The sequence below is a fragment of the Podarcis vaucheri genome, assembly GCF_965113315.1.
Source record: "Podarcis vaucheri genome assembly, chromosome: 13".
NCBI lineage: Eukaryota > Metazoa > Chordata > Lepidosauria > Squamata > Lacertidae > Podarcis > Podarcis vaucheri.
Window position 1 is genome coordinate 49,393,716 of NC_138751.1, and position 23,589 is coordinate 49,417,304.

The 23,589-nt window shown below is 46.4% G+C and overlaps 2 protein-coding genes across 5 annotated transcripts in view; one reads left to right on the forward strand and one right to left on the reverse strand.

Moving 5' to 3' along the window:
- The window catches only part of SH2D4A (SH2 domain containing 4A), a 31,964-nt gene extending 28,613 nt beyond the window's left edge, over positions 1–3,351 (forward strand). Inside the window, exon 10 of the mRNA XM_082195204.1 lies at positions 1,425–3,351. Within this exon, the coding sequence (XP_082051330.1) occupies positions 1,425–1,517 (93 nt within the window). The 3' untranslated portion in view covers positions 1,518–3,351. The remainder of the gene's footprint in view (positions 1–1,424) is intronic.
- Positions 3,352–3,738: 387 nt separating this feature from the next.
- Positions 3,739–23,589, reverse strand: part of CSGALNACT1 (chondroitin sulfate N-acetylgalactosaminyltransferase 1) — a 40,907-nt gene continuing 21,056 nt past the window's right edge. For all 4 annotated transcript variants that reach the window (XM_082194941.1, XM_082194939.1, XM_082194940.1 and 1 more), the window contains 7 exons: positions 22,607–23,515; positions 18,469–18,685; positions 15,919–16,020; positions 9,161–9,339; positions 7,999–8,093; positions 5,357–5,438; positions 3,739–4,800 (listed from right to left, as the gene is read on the reverse strand). In XM_082194941.1, the coding sequence (XP_082051067.1) occupies positions 4,517–4,800; positions 5,357–5,438; positions 7,999–8,093; positions 9,161–9,339; positions 15,919–16,020; positions 18,469–18,685; positions 22,607–23,237 (1,590 nt within the window). In that variant the 5' untranslated portion in view covers positions 23,238–23,515 and the 3' untranslated portion in view covers positions 3,739–4,516. The remainder of the gene's footprint in view (positions 4,801–5,356; positions 5,439–7,998; positions 8,094–9,160; positions 9,340–15,918; positions 16,021–18,468; positions 18,686–22,606; positions 23,516–23,589) is intronic.

Below are 23,589 nucleotides of genomic sequence, written 5' to 3' on the forward strand. Positions count from 1 at the left end.
AAGGGAAAAGTTGACAGCTATGGTTGGGACACGGGTGGCGCTGTGGTGTAAACCACTGAGCCTTGGGCTTGCTGATCGGAAGGTTGGTGGTTCGAATCCCCGCAACAGGGTGAGCTCCCGTTGTTCGGTCTCAGCTCCTGCCAACCTAGCAGTTTGAAAGCACGCCAGTGCAAGTAGATAAATAGGTACCACTCCAGCGGGAAGGTAAACAGCGTTTCCGTGCACTGCTCTGGTTCGCCAGAAGTGGCTTAGTCATGCTGGCCGCATGACCCGGGAAAACTGTCTGAGGACAAATGCCGGCTCCCTCAGCCAGTAAAGTGAGATGAATGCCGTAACCCCAGAGTCGTTCACAGCTGGACTTAACTGTCTGCAACTGCTTTTTAAAATGTTTCCAAATTTATTATCTTTGGGGCAAAGTGAATGATGAAAACTGAAAGAGAAGAATGTCTGTGCATCACTTTTATATAAAACAATACCTACCCACCCCGCAAAAGGGAGACGTAGATCTCCAGACACACAAAGCAAAAAAGCATGGCTGCTTGTTTATTCCAGGATTTCACTTGCGGGAATGTAGATGTCTTGTGTATATGTTGTCTTAAAGCTGAGCTCAAATCCACTGGGCGAAGAGCCCGCCTTGATTGCTGTTTGAAATCAGATTTCTCTTTACCCCAAGCTATACTGATATCAACTGATGGTATGCTCAGCTACCTTAAATGCTGCTCATCTGCCTGCTTTGATAACCAGCCTGGATAGCTCAGTTGGTTAGAGTGTGGTGCTGATAATGCCAAGGTTGCAAGGGACAGCTGCATATTCCTGCATTGCAGGGGTTTGGACTAGATCAGGGGTCAGCAAACTTTTTTAGCAGGTCCACTGTCTCTCAGACCTTGTTGGGGGCCGGACTATATTTTTTTTCTTGGGGGGGGGCTATGTGGTGGTGAACAAATTCCTATGCCCCACAAATAACCCAGAGACGCATTTTAAATAAAGGCACACATTCTACTCATGTAAAAACACGCTGATTTCCGGACCATTTGCGGGCCGGATTGAGAATGCGATTGAGCTGGATCCGGCCCCCAGGCCTTAGTTTGTCTACCCATGGACTAGATCAGTGGTGTCCAAACTTTTTTCAAAGAGGGCCAGATTTGATGAAGTGAAGGGCCATAAGGGCCAACCAAAGGGCCAACCAAAGTTGTAGACCTTTTATGTTTTTTTAGGATTTTACCCCAGGAAATAAACTGCTACAGGGGCCGAATTAGGCCCCCGAAACGGACTCTGGACATGCCTGGACTAGGTGATGTTCAGGGTCCCTTCTTCCAGCTCTAGAATTCTATGGTTCTAAACTGATTGACCAGTTTCTAGTAGGAAATGAATGGCTGATTTTAGACCTCTGGAACCTAAATTTGTACTGGCTTTCTTCCTATTAGGAGGAGCCCATCACATCTTTCGGAAAGGAGATTCTGCGTTATCCCTGTGGCCAGCAAGGGGAGGAGCCAGACTACCTTGATCTTTTTGAGTGACGCCTGACATTTCCGTCCTCTACCATGTGAAGAACTTCTCTTGAATGGATAGATGTGGAGCAGGCAAAAGTTGAGCCAGCTCCCGTCAGCTTTTACAATACCCTCGGAAACGGCGAAGTGATGGTGCAAGTACGTTTGGCTAATCGAGAAGTGAAATCTGGACAGCTGCCAGCAAGCGACGAGAAGATACAAAGGAACAGGAAGCAGAACCATAAAGAAAATAGCAAAAGAATAAATCTATTTTGAAAGATAATTACAGCAGTTAAAACGTTCCATAGACACCTTTGTTCAGGCTGAATCCTGCCCTTGTGTGTTCCTGTTCAATCAGGAGACATAGAACATTTCCAAAGTGTAATTCACATTTCCTGTAAATACTTGAAAGGGTTGTATTATTAGCGAAAGCCACAAATGCAGAAATAGGGTTGTCTTCAGAATGGTGGGGCCCTCTCTGCTCCCATTAGCCAGTGGCAATTGAGTGTGGTCAAGAGCAGTAAGGCCACTGTTCGTATCTTCAAACTGCCTCCATTTACTGCGATCAGACCCTGGTGAAATCATTCCCTGGCTTATCGCCGTTTTGTCTTTGGAGTTGTTGGGGGGGGTGTGCGCCATTAAAACCTGCCAGTGTGTCACATCCATGCAGGATAGTTCTCCCAGTTTCAGCCCTCTCCAGAACTCGCTAGAAGCTCAGTCTCTGCAGGTGGCAGATGCTAAGTGAAGCCAAGTGACTCCAGCGTGCGCGACGGAAAATTTGTCCCCACGCTACACTGCTACTGTTTTCCTTTTGTTGCTCCACAGCCGCCCAGGCAGACATACTACCTGTTTCAGCACCCAGTGCATTACAGACAGTTGCAGAGTAAATGACCAGCAGATAAAGAACCGTCTTTCGCAATGGATGCTCATGTGTTGCGGATGCAACGATGGGGACTTTGAATGCCGACTCTTGGTATGAAAATAGGGCTGCTAAAAAGGGGTGTTGCTGTTTTTTGCTAGGAAATGTTAGGAGAAATGTTGCGGGGGGGGGTGTTAACCAAGCCCTCTCTCTGTAAAGGAATGGACTCATCCATTGCCTGAATCCCATTTTAATTGTGTTATTCAGTTCACTGTGGAGGACCACCCTTTTAGACTCACACTTCCCCTGGGTCTAGAAAGCTGGGTCTGAGTGGTTTTGCATTTGCCCCACTGCTTTCCCCCAGAAAACCTGTGGTTTAGCACTGAATCGGGGGGGGGGGAAATGGAAAAGTGTGGTTGGGCCCCCATTGTGCCTTCATGATTTGTGCTCATGATGGGATTGGAGAGGTTGTACTTGATTCCACTTCCAATACTGTTTGTGCCTTCAAATGTTTCAGGGTGAACACACTGCTTCCTTTCCAATCAGTGCACATCCTGTAACTTTCTCCCGATGTCCTGTCACTTTTTGTACCAGAAATGTTCCAGTTTATTCTGTGTCCTGCTTTGGTAGAGCTGTAATACAAAGAGTGCCCCTCTAGACAGCAGCACTGCAATACCATTGAAGAAGCATCGCAGAACAAATAATAAAGTGGAATCATGTGTGGATGGTCCAGTATAAATCCATCACTAAATGCACTATTATTGAGCCAATAACATGTTGCAGGGCAAAAATACCGCTTTTCTGCAGGGGCCTGGAGTGAGAAACTCTGGATCAAGATTTGCCAAAATGAAAGGCAAAGTGGCTGAAATTTTAAAAGAGACTATTTGCCTTCTCTGTGCAGAATCTGGACAAGGCTCTACTATATACCCTTGCTTTTCAATTATCAGTATTATCTAATTGTTTGTACAGCTAGGTATGTCAGGAAATATATACCTTATATTTTCATCTGTGTCTGTATTTAAATGATGCTCTGTTTTAAAGGCTGGAACCTCAAACACGTAAGAGTAAGAAGAAAGCGGAATCCAAGTCGGCAAATATTAATGTCAAGTCCTAGATAAAATCATTGTCTGTTAAATCCATCTCTCCTTAATGTCTTCAAACTGTATGAGGTTCAGTGCAAGTCAGGACTGGTGCTTCTAGCTAAAAGCCCCTCTTGGCTTTACTTACCAATCCACCTGACGACCTTAGATCTATTCACAAAAACATTTCACCATTCCGTTAAATTGCGCTACACCTCAGCAGCTCTGTGCATGTTAAGTCTGCGCAAAGGGACACAAAACCCAAAGTGCGCTGTTGAGGACAAGCAAAGAATGATAATTGAGAGCACTCAAGGACAAGTGACCATATTATCTTTACTGACTCCACAGAAGTTCAGAAGATATGGCTTTGTGAGGCGTGTGGGTGGGTGTATATGAGAGAGAGAGAGAGAATGAATTTTGATAATGGTGTTGGCTTCCATATAGAGCTAATACATTCAACTTTCAGTATTCGCTTTCCAGCTGCTAGGAGTCATTAGATAAACATCTAAATGCTCGTCTGAAAAGAGAGCCCTGACCCACGCAACTGATCTGGATCCTAGTCATTGCGTTATGGTAACCCCCATTGAATTGGATTGGCGGCACATGTGGCCCAGATATGCGTGTACATCCCCTATCTAGGGCCACTGGTTACTCACAACAACAGAGTCTAGGAAAAACTGGATCGGGGCTATTGTCAGTAACCTCATTTCAGCATTGCAGGCTCCACTCTGTAAAGATCTCCCTGGGATTTCATTCAATCCAAGTTTATGAGCACCTCGCTACCCATTTGATAAAATGTAAAGCTTTGTGTAATCCTATTGTAGCGTCAGTCAAAGTTGGAAAACCACCTTGTTTGTCCTTAAAATATCAAACCGTTGAGGGGCTGGAGGGGAAGCTATTCTCCATGCCATAATGGCATCACCCAGTGCTGCAATGTGGCACAGAGAAAAGACTACGGTGGTATCAAAAGCCCCGCAAGCAAATAACCAAGAGAAGCATTTCCTCTCCTGCGAGTGTGGTTTTGGGAACAGCCTTCTGAGTCAGATTTTGAGGTTCTTGGTTTTTATCTCCGAGTAAGACCTCCTTTGGCTTCAAGACTTCTTATTGCTTGCTTTCTGCTTGCGCCGATGCGCCTCGATTTCCCTCCTGAAGAACAGCATCCCCAGCTGGCCGTGAGAGGCTTCATTCATGGCCTTGGACTGAATGCACATTTTGTACTGCTCTGGGGTCAGTTCATCCAAGCAGTGCTTTTCATGCCAGAGGTGGAAGAGGCCCCGGACAGGCGTCCTGACCACAATGAGGTTGCTGTGAAGGTATTTGCGGTACAGATGTACGTCTTCTCCTCCCCAGCCTTTTATGTCGAGATCAAATCCTCCTAAGAGAAAAAAAAAGACAGGTTTCATGTGATTGTGGCACACAGAGAGAGACCTGTGGGCCCAGGAACTGAGGGGAAAGCCATTCAAGATGGTTGCCACTGCGAGAAATCAAGAGTCAATGCGTTTCTTTACTTGCAGAGTCTTTTGGATCAGATCAGGATACGACTCAATGTTTTAAAATATACAACGGTACCTCTACTTGTGTTCACCTCCAATTACATATCCTTTGGGATACATACGCGGCAAACCCAGACATATTTTTCCAGGTTTCGTTATGCGCAGAAGTGCTCTACGCACCGCACACATGCGCAGAAATGCTAAACTGAGCCATGTGCAGAAGCAGCACCTCCAGTTGCGGAAACCTCAGGATCTGACCGGAGCTCCAGAACGGATCCTGTCCACAACCGGAGGTACCACTGTATTCCCAAAATGGCTTGGGAGACTTAAGGGGCTTGCCTGTGCCCCACATAAAGGTAACACCAATTTGGCATGGTGGGAACCGGCCTTGATCGGATTTAATATCTAAATTAATATTCATTTGATTTCATTTCTTACCAATGTTGATATAATCAGAGCGGTATTGGCAAGTCATTCCAAAACCAAAGTCTCTCCAAAACCCCGTCTCCTTTTTTATAACCTGGAAGAAAGAAAGGTGCATTTATCTGTGTATATGTACGTGCATATTTCACATAAAGATCATTTATCCCTGTGTGGTGGCTGCTTCCAGCTGCAGTCAGGTAACACTCCCTTATCTCTCACCTTTGCCGTTCTTTCATATTCTAAGAGCTACATCGCACATGTTAGAATCAGATACACAAAAAGGATTTAGCATGTCTTCAGGTGGTCCACCTAGTGTGTGAGGTCCCTACACAGTCCTTGTTTTTAGCTATATCCATACCAAATAAATCTGCCACTGGATCCCTCCTTGAAACTGTCATGCTGCTATAGACATATATATATAAAAGTAGACTGACACTTCCATCATCTGGAGACAAGGCTTGTTAGTGATGCTTGAAATCATCAGCCCCACCAAACAAAGTAGAAGCAAAGACTCCTGGACTCTTGACTTTTATTTTGTACGAAAAAATGTGGACTTGAGGAGTTTTAAAACATTTTTAAATTTTCCCCGCTAATACAAATGCAGCCCATTGTTATTATCCCCAACCTGCAGCCTGGGGAGGCTACAGAGAAAAAATGTGTCATAATAGACGTGGAATGTAATAGTCCATTAATCGAGTCCTCCCTTAAAGAGGACGTGGGTGCCACTGTGGGTTAAACCACTGAGCCTCTTGGGCTTGCTGATCAGAAGGACAGTGGTTCGAATCCCCACAACGGGGTGAGCTCGCATTCCTTGGTCCCTGCTCCTGCCAATCTAGCAGTTTGAAAGCACATCAGAGTGCAAGTAGATAAATAGGTACCGCTCCAGCGGGAAGGTAAACAGCGTTTCCATGCGCTGCTCTGGTTCACCAGAAGCAGCTTAGTCATGCTGGTCACATGACCTGGAAGCTGTACGCCGGCTCCCTTGGCCAATAAAACGAGATGAGCGCCGCAACCCCAGAGTCAGCCATGATTGGACCTAATGGTCAGGGGTCCCTTTACCTTTTTACCTTATACCCTTAAGGAGGACACACATTGCAGTGAGACCTGGAAAACCAACACTCTGTGTTGTGGGTGGGTACTATTGGTCAGCCACAATACCCGATTGGTAGGTCCCTTGAAGCTGGGTGCAATCTGGCCAATGAGACGCAGTCCAAACTGTTCGAGGGACCTATTTATGCCCATGCACGTGACCCAGAGCTTCCTCTTTCGGTGCGTGCATTTGGAACACCCTACTTTTATGGCATTTTGCGCTTGATCTTGCTATGCCGTCGTGTGTCGTCTGTCGTTGGGACAGGCACGGCAGGAATTTTCCCCACTTGGCTGATTGGCTGTTGCCATTTGGGTTTCACCTGCTGCGTAGCAAATCGTCACAACTTGTAAGGTTGCGGATAGGCTCTGGCTCAGGTGATAGGGATGGGAGAACGCTCTCGCCATCCCTATGTGAAGGATATTCTGTTAAAGGAATCCAGGGACTCGATGGTTTGGTCAACCCCTGAGAGGGGGTTGTGCCCCTGCCTGAGTCCAGTTGGATATTTGGGTGGTGGAGATAGCCCGTTCCTGGCTTTCCGCTTATCCAGGTGTTCACTCTTGGCTGACCTATGCTGGTGCCCTGGGTCAGCGCTACCTGCAACAGGTGCAGGGAGTTAGCTGAACCAGAGCCTATGCAACCACTCACTTTCTGTAATCAATAAAGTTGTGGCCTAAATTCTGCCAAAAACCAAAACCAAAATTTGAGTCATGTGTGAATTTATTTGGGGGGAGGTTTCTGGGTCTGAACACGCAATTCATATTTTTGCTGATTTCAGACAAGCTGAGGTTTGGGATTTGAATACTAAGGCTGCTTTCAGATGACATCATTACTGATTTGCCTTCAGGGAGATTTTATGACGTTGCCTCTTTAATGAGCATTTATTCTGATTTATCTGGAGGGGTTAGCTGATGCTGCATCGAAGCAAGCCTTATCCCAAACTTCCCAATGCATTTCCGCATCATGCCCCCTTATTGCAAAAAGTCCAGTTTTTTGGGGGGAAGCAGGTTTGTTGCACAAAAGCTCCCAATGAACTATAATTGCACAACATGAATTTGCTGGTGATCGAATCTCACCTGAAAATAGAGACCAGCCCGAAAGTTCCCTTGCTGCCCTTTCTCAGCATATTCATAAACCACAGTCCTAAGCTCCTTTGCCTTCTAATTGGTGTGTAACAATTTTAAAAATATTTTGAGCTGAAACAGTTCCATATTTTAGGCAGGGTAACATTTAAGTGTGCCTTTTTTAGTACAGTGGTACCTCACAAGACGAATGCCTCGCAAGACGAAAAACGCGCAAGACGAAAGAGTTTTCCGTTTTTTGAGTCGTTCCGCAAGACGAATTTCCCTATGGGCTTGCTTCGCAAGACGAAACGTCTTGCGAGTTTGTTTCCTTTTTCTTAAAGCCGCTAAGCCGTTAATAGCCGCTAAGCCGTTAATAGCTGTGCTTCGCAAGACAAAAAAACCGCAAGACGAAGAGACTCGCGGAACGGACTAATTTCGTCTTGCGAGGCACCACTGTATATATGGATTTAGAACATCATTTAAAGCCATTTAACGCATTTACTTACCAACTGCTGTTCTACAGGTGGAATGGAATCGTGGTGTCCATAAATTAGGCCTGGGTTATACTGGCTGAAAAGAACTGGGTAAAACACCTTCTTCCCTAAAAATGAGAGTGTGTTGAAAAAACTGGGTTATTTGTGCTAAGTTTGCATATATGTTTTTTATCCTGGAATGTGTTGACTTTTATGTTCATAGCCTTTGATTTAAGTACCTTTTTGGGGGTTGTATCCTTTTGTAGAAAAATAATCCAACATTTTGGAGTGGTTTTGTTCTGTTGATTAAAGTGGTATCATTCTGATAGCAACTTTGCTGTCGAGTTCCTGGGATCCCAGCTATCCTGCACTTGTGTCTCAGGGGCTCTAACCTAGGGCTCATCCAAACTTCCATTTGCCCCACCATTTTCCCCTGGGGAAGCCCATATTTTAGCACTGAATTGGCGGCGGGAGGGGGGAAACAGTCGAGTTTCCTGCTGATTGCTGTTTGTTCCAATTTAGCACTAAAGAGTAGGTTTTCCAGGGGAAAGCAGCGGGGCAAAGGCATAGCTGTTAACCATCCCTTATTTGGCGGGAAAGCCTCTTATCCCAGCGCTGTGTCCCGCTGCTGTCCCTTATTGATGATGTCCCTTAAATTTCCCGGGTTTCAAAGGAAGCAGCTCCTCTCCCTCCCTCCCTGCCGGCCAGGGAGGAGGGAGGCTCCAACTGTGTTGCTTGGCTGCGTTGCTCACCCAATAAGGAGTCTAAGAACGACTGGGGGGTGGAGCTTGAATGCCTTGTGCTGATCAAATCGGCCGTGTTGCCTGGGGACTCTCCTTTGCTCAGCGCTTCCCAGCGGAGAGGGGACGGTGGTTTTCCTTGCTGCTTCCCCTTTGTCAGGTTGCTGCACTGTGGGAACCACCGCTTGAGACTTCGTTTGGCTGCTGGCTGGGCTTTCCGCCTTTGGCTCGGAGGGGCTCAGAAGTCGAACATGCCTGTGCTCTGAAAATCCCTTATTTTGGCTGCTGATCCCTTATTTTCGAGGCTGCTGGTCCCTTATATTCAAATCTGTAAGTTGACAGCTATGGGCAAAGGCAAAACACTTTGACCCATGCTTTCTTGGCACGGGGCAAGCATGGATGAGCGCTCTATGTTGGCAAAACAGACCAAGGTCTAAATCTAAGGATAGCTATACCTGGTTGTGTGTTCAGTCTACATGTGTTGAGGAATTCTGCTGTGAAGTATATATCTACATCACAGAAGAAGAGGACAACATTGCTTCCTTTCCAAAACCGTGCACCCACGTCCAGGCCTTTCCCTCTTGAGAACTCTTCGTTCAGCTGGATGAAGGTATAATTCTTGAAGTTGGCTGATCTATATAAGGAGGAATGGCAACATAAGCATTATTTGGCCTCTTTTGTCTTTAGGAAGACAAATAAAGAGTTAAAATAAGCAGCAACAACAACAACAAAATTCCCCCCAAATAGGGGAAAGATCTAGGAATTAATATACAGGAGAATACCTAGAACTGAATAGGAAATAAAATATGTAAAACTCTGATATCAGTAAATTTGATACATAATTTTTAAAGAAGGGGTATTTATTGTATTTAATCACCCACAAATTGAAGCACTTATAAAGGATGTCTGATGATTAATGCTGGAGAATATGGGGCAATTAAGTGCAGAGCTTTTGGTAATGTCATCATGTTTTTAAAATGGTGCATAATCCTGGGCAATATTCAGGAAGTCATGGGATATAGCTGTAAGATCCAATAATCATTGCTACATAAGCATATCTTACAACTATAATCATGCATGAGAAACAAGATATTTAAATAACAAGATATTTAAATAGAGCTATTTAAATAGTAATAAGATATTTAAATAAGAGTTATTGAAATATGGGTGGTTTGTATTGCCTTTTGGAATCAAAGATTTGGGGAAGTTATTTAACCTTACTCCTTATTTTTTATTACGTTTAATGTAATAGTGTGATCTGCACAGTACTTTCTGCTGATAAGACAATATAATGTCTTTTTTGCATTACTAAATAATACATTGGGAAAATAAAATGAACCAAAAAGCAAAGAAGAGCTATGAATTGTGCACCAAACAGAAGCACTCGTCACTAGTGAGGAAATAAGAGAGTCTTGTGGCACCTTAATGACAAACAGATTTGTTGTGGCGGCTGCTGGAATGGCCTTGAGTCCTGAATGCTAAGTTGGCTGATCTGGATTTTACCGGTTTCTGGCCTTGATGAGATACCACATCACAAAATGTGCTTTGGGAAATATAGTAGAGTATTTCTTTATGTATTAAAACTTTTTTTAGACTGCCCTTCACATCAGTCTCGAGCTGGTGAACGACAATCTTAAAATACAGACCGGACACCAGCATCACAAAAGACTGAAAGCAGCTGGTAAATCAAGGCAGCTTTAAAGAGTACAGTGGTGCCTCGGAAGACGAAATTAATCCGTTCCGCGAGTCTCTTCGTCTAGCGTTTTTTTCGTCTTGCGAAGCAACCCTATTAGCAGATTAGCACTATTAGCGGTTTAGCGGCTATTAAAGGCTTAGCGGCTTAGCGGCTAAAAGGCTATTGGCGGCTTAGTGGCTTAGCGGCTTAGAAAAAGGGGGGAAGGGGAAAAAATCACAAGACTTGCAAGACTTTTTCGTTTTGCGAAGCAAGCCCATAGGAAAATTCGTCTTGCGAAGCGCATCGAAAAACGGAAAACCCTTTCGTCTAGCGGGTTTTTCGTCTTGCGAGGCATTCGTCTTGCGGGGCACCACTGTATAGTATCTTGCCGGAGAGGGATGTGGGTGGTGCTGTGGGTTAAACCACAGAGCCTAGGACTTGCCGATCAGAAAGTCAGTGGTTTGAATCCCCCGACGGGGTGAGCTTCCGTTGCTCGGTCCCTGCTCCTGCCAACCTAGCAGTTCCACAGCACGTCAAAGTGCAAGTAGATAAATAGGTACCGCTCCGGTGGGAAGGTAAACGGCGTTTCCGTGTGCTGCTCTGGTTCGCCAGAAGCGGCTTAGTCATGCTGGCCACATGACCCGGAAGGTGTACGCCGGCTCCCTCGGCCAATAAAGTGAGATGAGCGCTGCAACCCCAGAGTCGTCCACGACTGGACCTCATGGTCAGGGGTCCCTTTATCTTTACCTTTATCTTGCTGGAGTCAAGCACCAGCCAAGGCTTGAGAGCACAAATGTGTTTTTAATAGACACTGAAGTGTCATAAATGTTGGCACTTGCTCAAGCTCAGAGGGAAATAGTTCCACGCCCACTGTTCACTATTCCACATGCTAGAAGGGTCAGCTACATTTGACAGATCTTGCAGGATGGGGTGGTGCAGGACAAATGCTGAAACGAGTTTATCTAGTGCAGGGATGTCCAACAGGTTGATTGCGATCTACTGGTAGATCCCCGCGAGGTTTTGTTAGATCGCAGTCAGTCTCTGGCTCCCTTTCCTTAGCATTGTTAAAACTGACTCCTGCCACGCCCCCTTGCCCTGCCCTCCATTGTTTGATCTCTGGAAGGAAAGATGGAGCTTTCTCTGTTTCATCCATAGAGCTCTTTTTGTGAGTGACTTTACCCCTTTGTCCCTTGCCTTTAACCTATGGTTACCAGATTTTTTTCAATGAATCTGGGGACACTTTTGTTTTGTTTTGTTTTTTGAAGCTGGGTAGCAACAGGGAGTCAGTAGCGGGGATGGTGAGGCAAAAGACCCTGGGCCCAAGCACACATGCATATTATATAAACGTGCAAAGCCCTTCTTTCACACCCTGTGAAACATAAATGTGCAGAGTTTTTAAAATACTGGGCAACAGTGCACCGCCCACCCGTGACTCCCGAGCCTTCCCCGATCTCCTGCCCCCTTCCCCCTTTGTTTTGACAGCTTGGGGGAGGTTTGGGAGCCATGGGTGGGCGGCCGTTGCCCAGGAGGTACTCAAGGGACACGGTTTCTCTGCCAGGCAAGGTGCAAAGCCCTTTTTTCCCACCCTGTGAAACATAAATACGCAATGTTTTTTAAAAAACTGGGCAACACCGGCCCACAACTTCCGAGCCTCCCCCGATCAGTCAAAACAAAGGGAGAAGGGGGCAGGAGATCTGCACCGCTGGACGTCCCCGGTTCCCCTTCGGCAGTGGCGACGGCAGCAGCAGTAGGCAGCCCCGAGCCAGCCTGGTAGCACAGTTGGCTCTGGCCGGCTTCAGGAGCTGCTCACTGACGTGGTGCCCATTTTTCCTCTCTGGAAGTCCCCATATGATGTGTTGTGCAAAAGATACATCATATGGGGACTTCCAGAGAGAAAAAATGGTGGGTGCCGTGGCAGCGAGCAGCTCCTGAAGCCGGCCAGAGCCAATTGGGCTACCAGACTGGCTCCTGGCTGCTGAGGCTACCGCTGCCATGCTCCCTGGGGACAGATTTGCAAATCTGGGGACTGTCCCCAGAAACTGGGGACGTCTGGTAACCCTACTTTAACCCCCTCCCCCCAAAAAACAGAAGTTCCCCCTCACAAAAAAACTTTTTTTAACCCCTAAAAAAGCTCAACAACTTTGAGCTGAACCCCTAAAAAAATGGGGATAGATCACTGCCAGTTTTTAATTATGAAATTATATCGCAGTCTCTTGAGAGTTGGCCACCCCTGTGGATAGTAATAATAATATTAACTGGAATTTCTCTTCCTAACAGGGAGCTGAGTTTCATCCAAGTAACCAGTGGACCATCTTTCAGGTCTAGAAAGGCTTTTGCCACTTTCAGCTTTTGAGGCTCCTGAGCTACTGACATTAGAGCAGGTGTGTATATATATATATATATATATATATATATATATATATATATATGCTTTCGTAGATTTTCACGGGTACAGGAATGCAGGTTTTGGTGTCTTCGGGTGTCTTCCCGTGTAAGAGTCGGGGTGTCTGTGCGACGTTTCGACGAGGTCTCACTCGTCATCTTCAGGCTGGTGCTTTCGGCTTCTTGTTACTGGAACAGAGCAGAGTCTGGTGTTTGAGTTCCTATAAATACTGTTGAGGGGTGTGGTGTATAGCCTCCAACGTTCTGGGCAGAGAGGAAGTTCCTAGATTAGTGTGCCTTTTCTTCTTTTGTTCCTTAATTACTTGAGGGATATCTTGGGTGATTTCATGAGTGATATTCTGAATATCACTGGGAGGGTCATTAAGTGTAGATTAGTTGCTAAAGCTCTCGTGTCTTGACCTCTTGAGCTTGTGAAGAGTTTTTCTGAGAAGATGGCTGTGCTGCATTTAGTTGTGCTCTGGCTTGGCTTCGTGTATAGGGGCGAGCTATGGTTTTGTGCCTTGTGCCAGCCAGATCTGTGTAGGGATTGCAGGGGGGTGCAGCATCCGGAGGTGCCACTATAGTTTGGTTACTGGATGGAGTCTGTAATATGTCTGTGGAGAGGGTCTGGGTTTGGGTCTGGTGTGGTTGATTGGTGACGGCGTTCTGTGTGCCTCTGGTTCTGGTGTCGGTTTTTGTGGGGAGGGCTAAATAGAAGACAACAACCAACTCCCCTTTCTTGACGTCCTAATCTACAAAAAACCTGATGGCTCCCTAGGACACACTATCTACCGGAAAAAAACACACACCAACCGCTACTTACATGCACAATCACACCACCACCCTGCACAAATAAACTCCGTAGCCAAGACTCTCATCTCCAGAACCAAACGCCTGGCTGACAAAGACCACTTGACAACTGAGTTACAGAATCTCTCAAATGTGTTAATCGCCAATGGATACCAGAAAAACAGGGTTACGAAGCTAATCCAAAAAGAAACACCCCCCAAAAACCAAGACACAGAAGAAAACAATGGCATGGCCCTCCTTCCTTATATCAAGGGCACTACAGACAAAATCAGCAAAATCCTCCATAAACACAATATCAAAACAGCCTTCTGCACCAACCAAAAAATAGCCAATATCCTCAGAAACCCAAAAGACAAAATCCAGCTGGAAAACCAAGGGGTCTATGAAATACCCTGCAAAGTCTGCCCAGCCACGTACATTGGACAAACAAACAGACGAATAAATGCACGTATCGCAGAACACAAGAATGCCGTCAAAAAAGAAGAAAAAACTTCCTCTCTTTTCCAACACATGAAAGAAACAGGACACGAAATTAATTTTGCAGATTCCAAATTGCTCTTTAACATGGAACATCACCACAAGAGAATAATCATGGAAGCCATCGAGATAGAGAAACACCCTCACAACATGAACAAGCGTGACGACACATCCCGCCTGCCAGACATCTGGAAATTAGCCCTCCCCACAAAAACCGACACCAGAACCAGAGGCACACAGAACGCCGTCACCAATCAACCACACCAGACCCAAACCCAGACCCTCTCCACAGACATATTACAGACTCCATCCAGTAACCAAACTATAGTGGCACCTCCGGATGCTGCACCCCCCTGCAATCCCTACACAGATCTGGCTGGCACAAGGCACAAAACCATAGCTCGCCCCTATACACGAAGCCAAGCCAGAGCACAACTAAATGCAGCACAGCCATCTTCTCAGAAAAACTCTTCACAAGCTCAAGAGGTCAAGACACGAGAGCTTTAGCAACTAATCTACACTTAATGACCCTCCCAGTGATATTCAGAATATCACTCATGAAATCACCCAAGATATCCCTCAAGTAATTAAGGAACAAAAGAAGAAAAGGCACACTAATCTAGGAACTTCCTCTCTGCCCAGAACGTTGGAGGCTATACACCACACCCCTCAACAGTATTTATAGGAACTCAAACACCAGACTCTGCTCTGTTCCAGTAACAAGAAGCCGAAAGCACCAGCCTGAAGATGACGAGTGAGACCTCGTCGAAACGTCGCACAGACACCCCGACTCTTACACGGGAAGACACCCGAAGACACCAAAACCTGCACATATATATATATATATATATATATATATATATATATATATATATATGCTTTCGTAGATTTTCACGGGTATAGGAATGCAGGTTTTGGTGTCTTCGGGTGTCTTCAGCCTGAAGATGACGAGTGAGACCTCGTCGAAACGTCGCACAGACACCCCGACTCTTACACGGGAAGACACCCGAAGACACCAAAACCTGCATATATATATATATATATATATATATATATATATATATATATATATATATTACTGATATTTATGAGCATTTCTAACTCCTTCATAAGACAGAAACTAAAGCAGTTAACAAAACAAAACCTTAAAAAAAGTCTTCTGCCAAATGGCATCGCTTAGTTGCTTGAAGCGGCAGCTCTAAGCTGACAGTGTGTGTCACATTTTAGTCTGAGAAGCATTAAAAAGAACTGTGGGACTTACAAATGCCAAAAAATTAACAAATGTCTAAATCTGAGGCCCCATTTGAGCGTGGAGCCAAGACCAGTAGGTTCTCCTGCTCCCTCCCACTCTGTCTGGACCAGATACCCAGTTTCAGAAACTATTGTTAGGGTAACATGTGATAAGATGCGCCTCTGAGCATGTAGACACAACGAAGTGGTTTCCTCTTTCCACTGAAAAACCGCAGCCGGGTCATACAACATTGCTGGTACAAAACAGGCCTTCCAACCCAAACAAAAACATGGCTTTGCCACTAATGAGATGAGATGGGAAGTGTTATGTACTGAAGTTCTCACCCTGGGCCAGCAGGGGGATACTGTAGATAGTTATGCAAATAAGGGATCGAAAGTGACGTTCAGTGATTGGATAGTTAAAGAAAATGGTTACAGTTACGTTGTACTGGAGCTCTATATAAGCAGGCTGACTGAACCCTTCAGTCAGTTCTGTTCTGGCCTGTGAATAAACAAGAGCTGTTTGAAGAATCACTGTGTCGTCTGATATGTTCACCCACAACTTAACAGGAAGGGCAGCCCAACAAGCGTTTGCCCTTTGATTTCTGAAGAAAGAACGGCATCCATGGTTGTACTCACCTAGAGGTGTTTTCAAGGATTCCTTTCACCTCGCTCATTTGTTCTTTCCCAAAGTAAACTATAGTGAGGTGAATTCTCCTGTCCTGCTGTATACCCATCTCCCTGGAACAGAAGTAAATGTGTAAGCTTCCTTCCAGTATGCATGATCTGGCCACAGTGACGCACACCTTAGTTCTGCTACTGGTTTTATAATAACAACAATAATTTATTACTTATACCCTGCCCATCTGGCTGGGGTTCCCCAGCCACTCTGGGCGGCTTCCAACAAAATATTAAAATACCATAATACATCAGACATTAAAAGCTTCCCTAAACAGGCCTGCCTTCAGATGTCTTCTAAAAGACTGGTAGTTGTTGTTCTCTTTGACATCTGGTGGGAGGGCGTTCCACAGGGCGGGTGCCACCACCAAGAAGGCCCTCTGCCTGGTTCCCTGTAACTTGCCTGGTTCCCTGTAACTTGTGTGGTTTTCATACTTTCAGCTTGCGTATGTTACATCATGTGTTATATGATGGGGGGGATGGAAGGGACACTCTGTGTGCGTTTATGTGCATGCACCTCCCTGGATACGAATGGTTAAAACTGGATTTTGGGACTCGGATTTCTCCGCAGTAGCTGGAGAGAGCCTAGAGACTCCACAAGGTTTGCTCTGTTTTCCTCCTGTACAAAGTTTCAGCCATGAGATGCCAAGGAATGAAACTGAGGCCTTTGGCATGAAAAGCATGTACAGTCAAACCTTGATTGTCAAACGTAAACCAAAGCACAGCTTCCAGTTGGCTGCAGTATCTTCCTGCACTCAAGCGGAAGCTGCGTCAAATGTTTGGCTTCCGGAAAACGTTCGAAAACTGGAAGACTTACTTCTGGGTTTTCAGCGTTCGGGAGCCAAAAACAGGGGCGTAGGAAGGGGGGGTGCAGGCCACCCCGGGTGTCACCCCTGAGGGGGTGACAAAATGGCACACTGCGGGAGCAGCACTTACCGCGGGGCCTGGCCTGCAGCGCGCCCGAGCCACACATCTCTCCTGGGAGTAACATAGCTCGGGGAACCGCATTGCCCAAAATGGCAGCGTGGGGCTTGTGTCTGCCAGGCGGACTCCATGGGCAGCTCGCTTCGCTGCCCCCCTGGGTGGATCGCCACGCCACCCCGCTAGGCGGATCGCCCCGCCCCTGCCGCTCCGGGTGCTGGAACGGCTAGCTACACCCCTGGCCGAAAAGTTCTAAAATGGAGGCAATCAGAGACCGAGGTTTGACTGTACTCTTCCACTGAGCTAGGGGATAAGGGTAAGGTAAAACCTAAAAGAAACTTAATAAAATTGTAACTAATTAAAGTGAAACTAAATATACAGCCTTGCCTGCGCTGATACTCTGTGTTATGTATTGAAGTTCTCACCCTGGCCACCAGGGGTATTGTGTACAGTGGTACCTCGGGTTACATACGCTTCAGGTTACATATGCTTCAGCTTACAGACTCCGCTAACCCAGAAATAGTACCTCGGGTTAAGAACTTTGCTTCAGGATGAGAACAGAAATCGTGCTCCGGCGGCGCAGTGGCAGTGGGAGGCCCCTTTAGCTAAAGTGGTGCTTCAGGTTAAGAGCGGACCTCTGGAACGAATTAAGTACTTAACCCGAGGTACCACTGTATATAGTTTTCACTCAGGTCCACGTCAATTAATTTAGGTGGGAAACCCTGGGGTGTTGTTGTTACAATGTTGACAGCTGGCTGCCTATAAAAGCAGGCCGGCTGAGCTGTATTCATTTCAGTTCAGTTCCAGCTTACTTATAAAGAACTACTTGGAGAAATCTCTGTGTCATCTGCTTTGTCAACCCACTACTTAATACTCTGCTTGCATACAGTGGTACCTCGGGATGCAAACAGGATCTGCTCCGGAGCCCCGTCCGCATCTTGAACAGAACGTAAGATGCAACTGTGCATGTGCGGGTCACGGTTCACCGCTTCTGCGCACGCGTGTGACATCATTTTTACCATCTGCGCATGCGTGAGCGGCGAAACCCGGAAGTAACACGCTCCGTTACTTCCGGGTCGCCGTGGAGCACAACCCGAAAATACTTATCCTGAAGTGTATTTATCCCGCGGTATGACTGTATTCGGACGCAGGTGGTGCTGTGGTCTAAACCACAGAGCCTAGGACTTGCCGATCAGAAGGTCGGCGGTTTGAATCTCGGCAACGGGGTGAGCTCCCGTTGCTCGGTCCCTGCTCCTGCCAACCTAGCAGTTCCAAAGCATGTAAAAGTGCAAGTAGATAAATAGGTACCGCTCTGGTGGGAAGGTAAACGGCGTTTCCGTGCGCTGCTCTGGTTCTCCAGAAGCGGCTTAGTCATGCTGGCCACATGACCCAGAAGCTGTACGCCAGCTCCCTCAGGCAATAAAGCGAGATGAGCGCCGCAACCCCAGAGTCAGCCACGACTGGACCTAATGGTCAGGGGTCCCTTTACCTTTACCTATGACTGTATTTGTAAGAAAAGCTATTATTACCAAAGAAGAAGTATTGGGGCAAGGCTGTGGGGAGGCAGTGAGAGCATGCAGCTTTACTAACCTGAAATTCTGCATGAATTGCTGGAACTTGCTGGCTCTTTTAGCCAGGGGGACTATGACATTGATAAGTGTGTCGGCCATATTGAGGTTTTCATTCTTAACTTTCATGATGGGGCCAAACGGTCTGAATAGGACAATTCGCTCAAATTCGTATGCTTTGCCTCCCTTGAATATCAACTCGTACAGAGTGCCTTTATCTCTTTCTATCCGACGAAGGCCTGTCAGGGAAACAAAGGGGAAAAGCAGCAGTTAGCAAGGAATTTCAGAAGTGAGTGCAGATTTATATTTTGGTTTTTTTTCCTGCTCATATGGAGAGAAAATTTAGCACTCGGGGCTTTTGTGATTTTGTAGGCAAGGTTTTCATCTCCTTCTCAACTTGAAGTTATTTCCTTTTAAAATTTGTTTTCTTGTGAATCTCCTAGGAAGATGAGCTGAAGTTCAAGCTACTGAGAATGTGGAAAAATATAATGTTAAGGGAAGAGTTAAGCAAAGTCCTGTTTCAGTTTTTCAGATACTCTTCTCTTCAGTCCCAACAGCTGTTCTTATTTCATTTCATTCACATAAAGTAGGCAGTTAATTAAGAGAGAAATTGGCTGGTTATTAAATATTTGTGATGCAGGCTGCTTGCCAAGTGCTTGCCAAGCAGAAGGCCAGCGGTTTGATTCCCCACGACGGGGTGAGCTCCCATTGCTCAGTCCCTGCTCCTGCCCACCTAGCAGTTTGAAAGCACGTCAAAGTGCAAGTAGATAAATAGGTACCTCTCCAGTGGGAAGGTAAAAGGCATTTCTGTGCACTGCTCTGGTTGGCCAGAAGCGGCTTAGTCATGCTGGCCACATGACCCGGAAGCTGTCTGCGGACAAACGCTGGCTCCCTCGGCCAATAAAGCGAGATGAGCGCTTCAACCCCAGAGTCGGCCACGACTGGACCTAATGGTCAGGGGTCCCTTTACCCTTTAGCTTTACTTGGAAAGCTGCACACTTTTAAAAAACATGTTTCAACAGAGCCATTGCAGCAACTGGTGTGTTTCCTTAATGATTCCCGTTCTCATGAGTCAAAGTCCTAATCCTGAAGCAAGGAACTGCCACTGAAAGAGTTAAGAAGTGGACTAACTTTGAAGCTCTATTGTTATTCTATTCTGTAGGAATGAAGATGACTCTGCAGCTGGAGGAGTTGCATCAGATGAGATGAATGTGCTCTGCTAGACTTTCAGGAGACAATTAAGCAGTTTTGCTATTGATATGCAAGCCAGGAGAGTCTACCCTTTGCGTTGCTTTTTCTAAAGAAGGCTGCCTATGAGTGCTGAGTGGAAAGAAAATCAGTCAAAATCGCTTCTTAAGCAACTGTGTGCAGCAGAGAAGATTGAAGTCATGCTGGACATCTCCCAAACAACTTCCCAAACAGCAGTGGATTGATCAAATTTGGGATGCAGTGATTATATAAAAACATAGCAAGTGCAGAAATGAAGGCCTTCTACTGTTTTATTTAAAAAAGCTGTTAAAAATGCCATGATTTCCCTTTTTATTGTATATAGAAGTCTTCCAAGTTTCTGATCACATTCCAAGCAAATATAGATGCTCATTTCCCCTTATGATTCAGCTAAATAATTTACACACCCAAACTTTGTCAACAGTTACTTCCCTCCTCAGTTTCCCATTCCCTTTCATTTTTCTCCAAAATATTGACCTTGCTATTATTTTTATATTCTTCCTTTTCGTTGCCTGTATTTTTTAATTTTATTGCAAGTATAAAAAATGAAACACAAAAACTGGTTGCTGCACTTAGCAGAAAGTAGATATACCTAACAAGGCTCAGTGGGATGCGGGTGGCGCTGTGGGTTAAACCACAGAGCCTTGGGCTTGCCGATCAGAAGGTCGGTGGTTCGAATCCCCGCGACGGGGTGAGCTCCCATTGCTCGGTCCCAGCTCCTGCCAACCTAGCAGTTCGAAAGCACATCAAAGTGCAAGTAGATAAATAGGTACCACTCCGGTGGGAAGGTAAACGGCATTTCCATGCACTGCTCTGGTTCGCCAGAAGCGGCTTAGTCATGCTGGCCACATGACCCGGAAGCTGTACGCCGGCTCCCTTGGCCAATAAAGCGAGATGAGCGCCGCAACCCCAGAATCGTCCGCAACTGGACCTAATGGTCAGGGGCCCTATACCTTTAACAAGGCTCAAATGATGACGGTAGGTCCTGTGGTTTAAACCTGTGGCTGTGGCTTTCTCCCCCAAAGCTTCATTTTCGTTGTTATCCTGTCCTGTGCTAAGCTGGGTTCCAATATCTGAAAGAATACTACCTGGGAGAAAACATCTGAGGTTGGCTGGGGGGTTGATAAGTAGTGGACGGGGGTAGGGGGTGGGAATTTTGCTAAAGAAAAAACAGATCCTGTACTCCCATTTTATGTGTTATTGTTATATGTGGTGTGGTGGTTAGTGTCAGGAAAAAGCAGCAATGCAAGAGCGAGCTGCAAGTTGCTGGAATGCAAAACAGGATGTTGATGTTTGGGACTGCACTATTGGAACAAAGGGGCAGTCTATTCACTGTTCTGAGCACCAGATGTTAGCTCAGAGTGTCATCTGACCTGTACTGGAAGTACAGGGGTGCAGTTTCTCTCTCTACTGTTGGAGACTGGAGAGTGCAGACACGTTTCTCTGTACTGCTGAAATGACAGAAATAAAGACATGTAAATAGATTTCTGTCTGTCTCTTTTCCCCTCCCTGAGGGAAGCAGGGAGGAGTTGGTGTGTCCCTCTCACGCTGAGTGGGATCGCAGATAGTGACCTTGCCTGTATCCTGCCGGGAGACGCAGACGGGGAGGTCAACAAGGATCTCAAGCCGAATGCCTGGAGAATGGCCAGTTACCTCTGACTGCGGCCTGAGAATCTGACAGTTAGAAGGCTGGACTAGGATTGGGGAGTCCAGCGTTGAACTTGCTGCTCGGCCGCAAATCTCACTAGGTGTCCTTGGGCCAATCGCAGTCTCTCAGCCTAACCTACCTCACAGGGTTGTTGTCAGGTTAAAAAGTGGGGAGGAAGAGAACCAGATATGCCACTTGGAGCTCCTTGGAGCAGCCTTTCTCAACCTGTGGGTCCCCAGATGTTGTTGAACTACAACTCCCATCACCCCTACCTAGCAAGGCCAGAGCTCAGGGATGATGGGAGTTGTGGTCCAACAACATCTGGGGACCCACAGGTTGAGAACTACTGCCTTGGAGGAAAGACGGGACACAAATGTAATGAAATTTATTTAAAAAGCAAAATTTGCCTCAAACAGGCCTTCTTCGGTCATCAGAGTGTTTGTATAAGTGTCCTGGTTTCATTTTCACTAAAACCCATTCCACACATTAAGTCTTTTACGTATTTACCTAAGATGTTTGGGAAGCATACACCCCCAAAATGTGATTTGTGAATTTAACACAGATAGAGATTATCTGGGGAAAGTAATCAGAGAGATTGGCGCAAGGTAGAATAAGCCCTTTGTTACCATTCAGTTTCTGGAGTCTTTCTGTATCTTGCTAGTTACAGATAGGTAGCCGTGTTGGTCTGCCATAGTCAAAATAAAAAAAAAATTCCTTCCAGTAGCACCTTAAAGACCAACTAAGTTAGTTCTTGGTATGAGCTTTCGTGTGCATGCACACTTCTTCAGATACACTGAAACAGAAGTTGCCAGATTGGATTCTTATCCCATTATACATGACTAAGCCATTTCTCACCTTCTCACCCCTTGCCTTTTCCTGTAAGACCTATTACAGTCGTTAAGAGTCGTCAACAGGCTCATCTCAGCTATCTGCCAATCTCCCATTCCCACCACCCTTCTGAGTAATACCCCTCCCCACCTTCTCACCATATAGAAGGATCTGGCAACTTCTGTTTCAGTGTATCTGAAGAAGTGTGCATGCACACGAAAGTTCATACCAAGAACTAACTTAGTTGGTCTTTAAGGTGCTACTGGAAGGAATTTTTTTTATTGTATCTTGCTACTGAGCTTTACCAAAGGGACATTGGAACACTAGCACTTTTAATCCCATCCAAGCCTACCTCGGCTTCTACCTGAGGACAGAAAAGGAGTTTCCCACCTTGTCTAAGGAATCCCCTTCAAGAAACTCCCTCACCAATCCCTGAGTGACTCCCAAGAATACACACCTTCTATGAAGTCAGAGGGGGAATATGCCCGGCGGTTTGTGTTGCTGTTCCTCTCTGGGCTGTTCAAAGTCTCCAAGCCCAGCTCAACAGCCTCCGCCAACTCATCTCGCTTGTCCTTCCGCACCGGCTTCTCCTCGGGGTGACGCGTCAAACCCATCTCTAGCTGGTACACTCTGTGAAGGGTGAAGCTCTCAAAGGGCACCGCGGCATACTCATTGGGCAGCTTCATTCCCGTGTGCACCTCTGCTTTGTCCACCTGGGAATGCAGGAACTGCAAGAGGGCCTTCTGGGGCTTCTCAGGGTCCCGCCGGTCTATCCCCGCTCCCAACGAGTCGGTGCTGTGGCCTTGCATGTTCTTCAGCTGCTGGCTCCTTTCCTGGAGCTCATCCTTCAGCTCTGCAATCTGCCTCTTCAGGCTGCTGATGTAGTCCCAGTGGTGTTCTTCCCTTTCCTGCAAGATCGCCTGGTACTCCTCTTTCCCCGTAGGGCTGTTGGCTCTGGGGAAGGCAAGCTGCTGGTTGTCACCTCGCGGGGTGCAGGCCAGCATGTAGAGCACGGACACCGCACAACAGAGGACCACCAGCAGAACGGCCACCCGAGGGAGCCACGCCACGATAACTCGACGAACCATGTTCTGCTAAACATCTGGCGGCAGCGCCCACATATTCCTCCGGTGCCAGGTCTAAGGTTTGCAGCAGCTTTCCCCAGGACCCAGTTTGCAAGCTGCCTGCATGGGCACACCTGGATTCGTTGACGAATGTTCTCTTAGCTGCATACAGGCAACGTGGAGGGAACAGGTCGGCATTGCACGCATCAAAAGGCAAGCGCAAAAGCCAACAGTGTGAGGCAACTCAATGGCATCAGCTGATGGTGTTTCAGTCTTGTTGGCTGGAAGCAATGGGGAGCGATCTGAAAGGCAAATTAGATGAATACACTGTGTGAGGAAATTCATCTTCAAAAGAGGCCATTTTACTCAGGTCTGA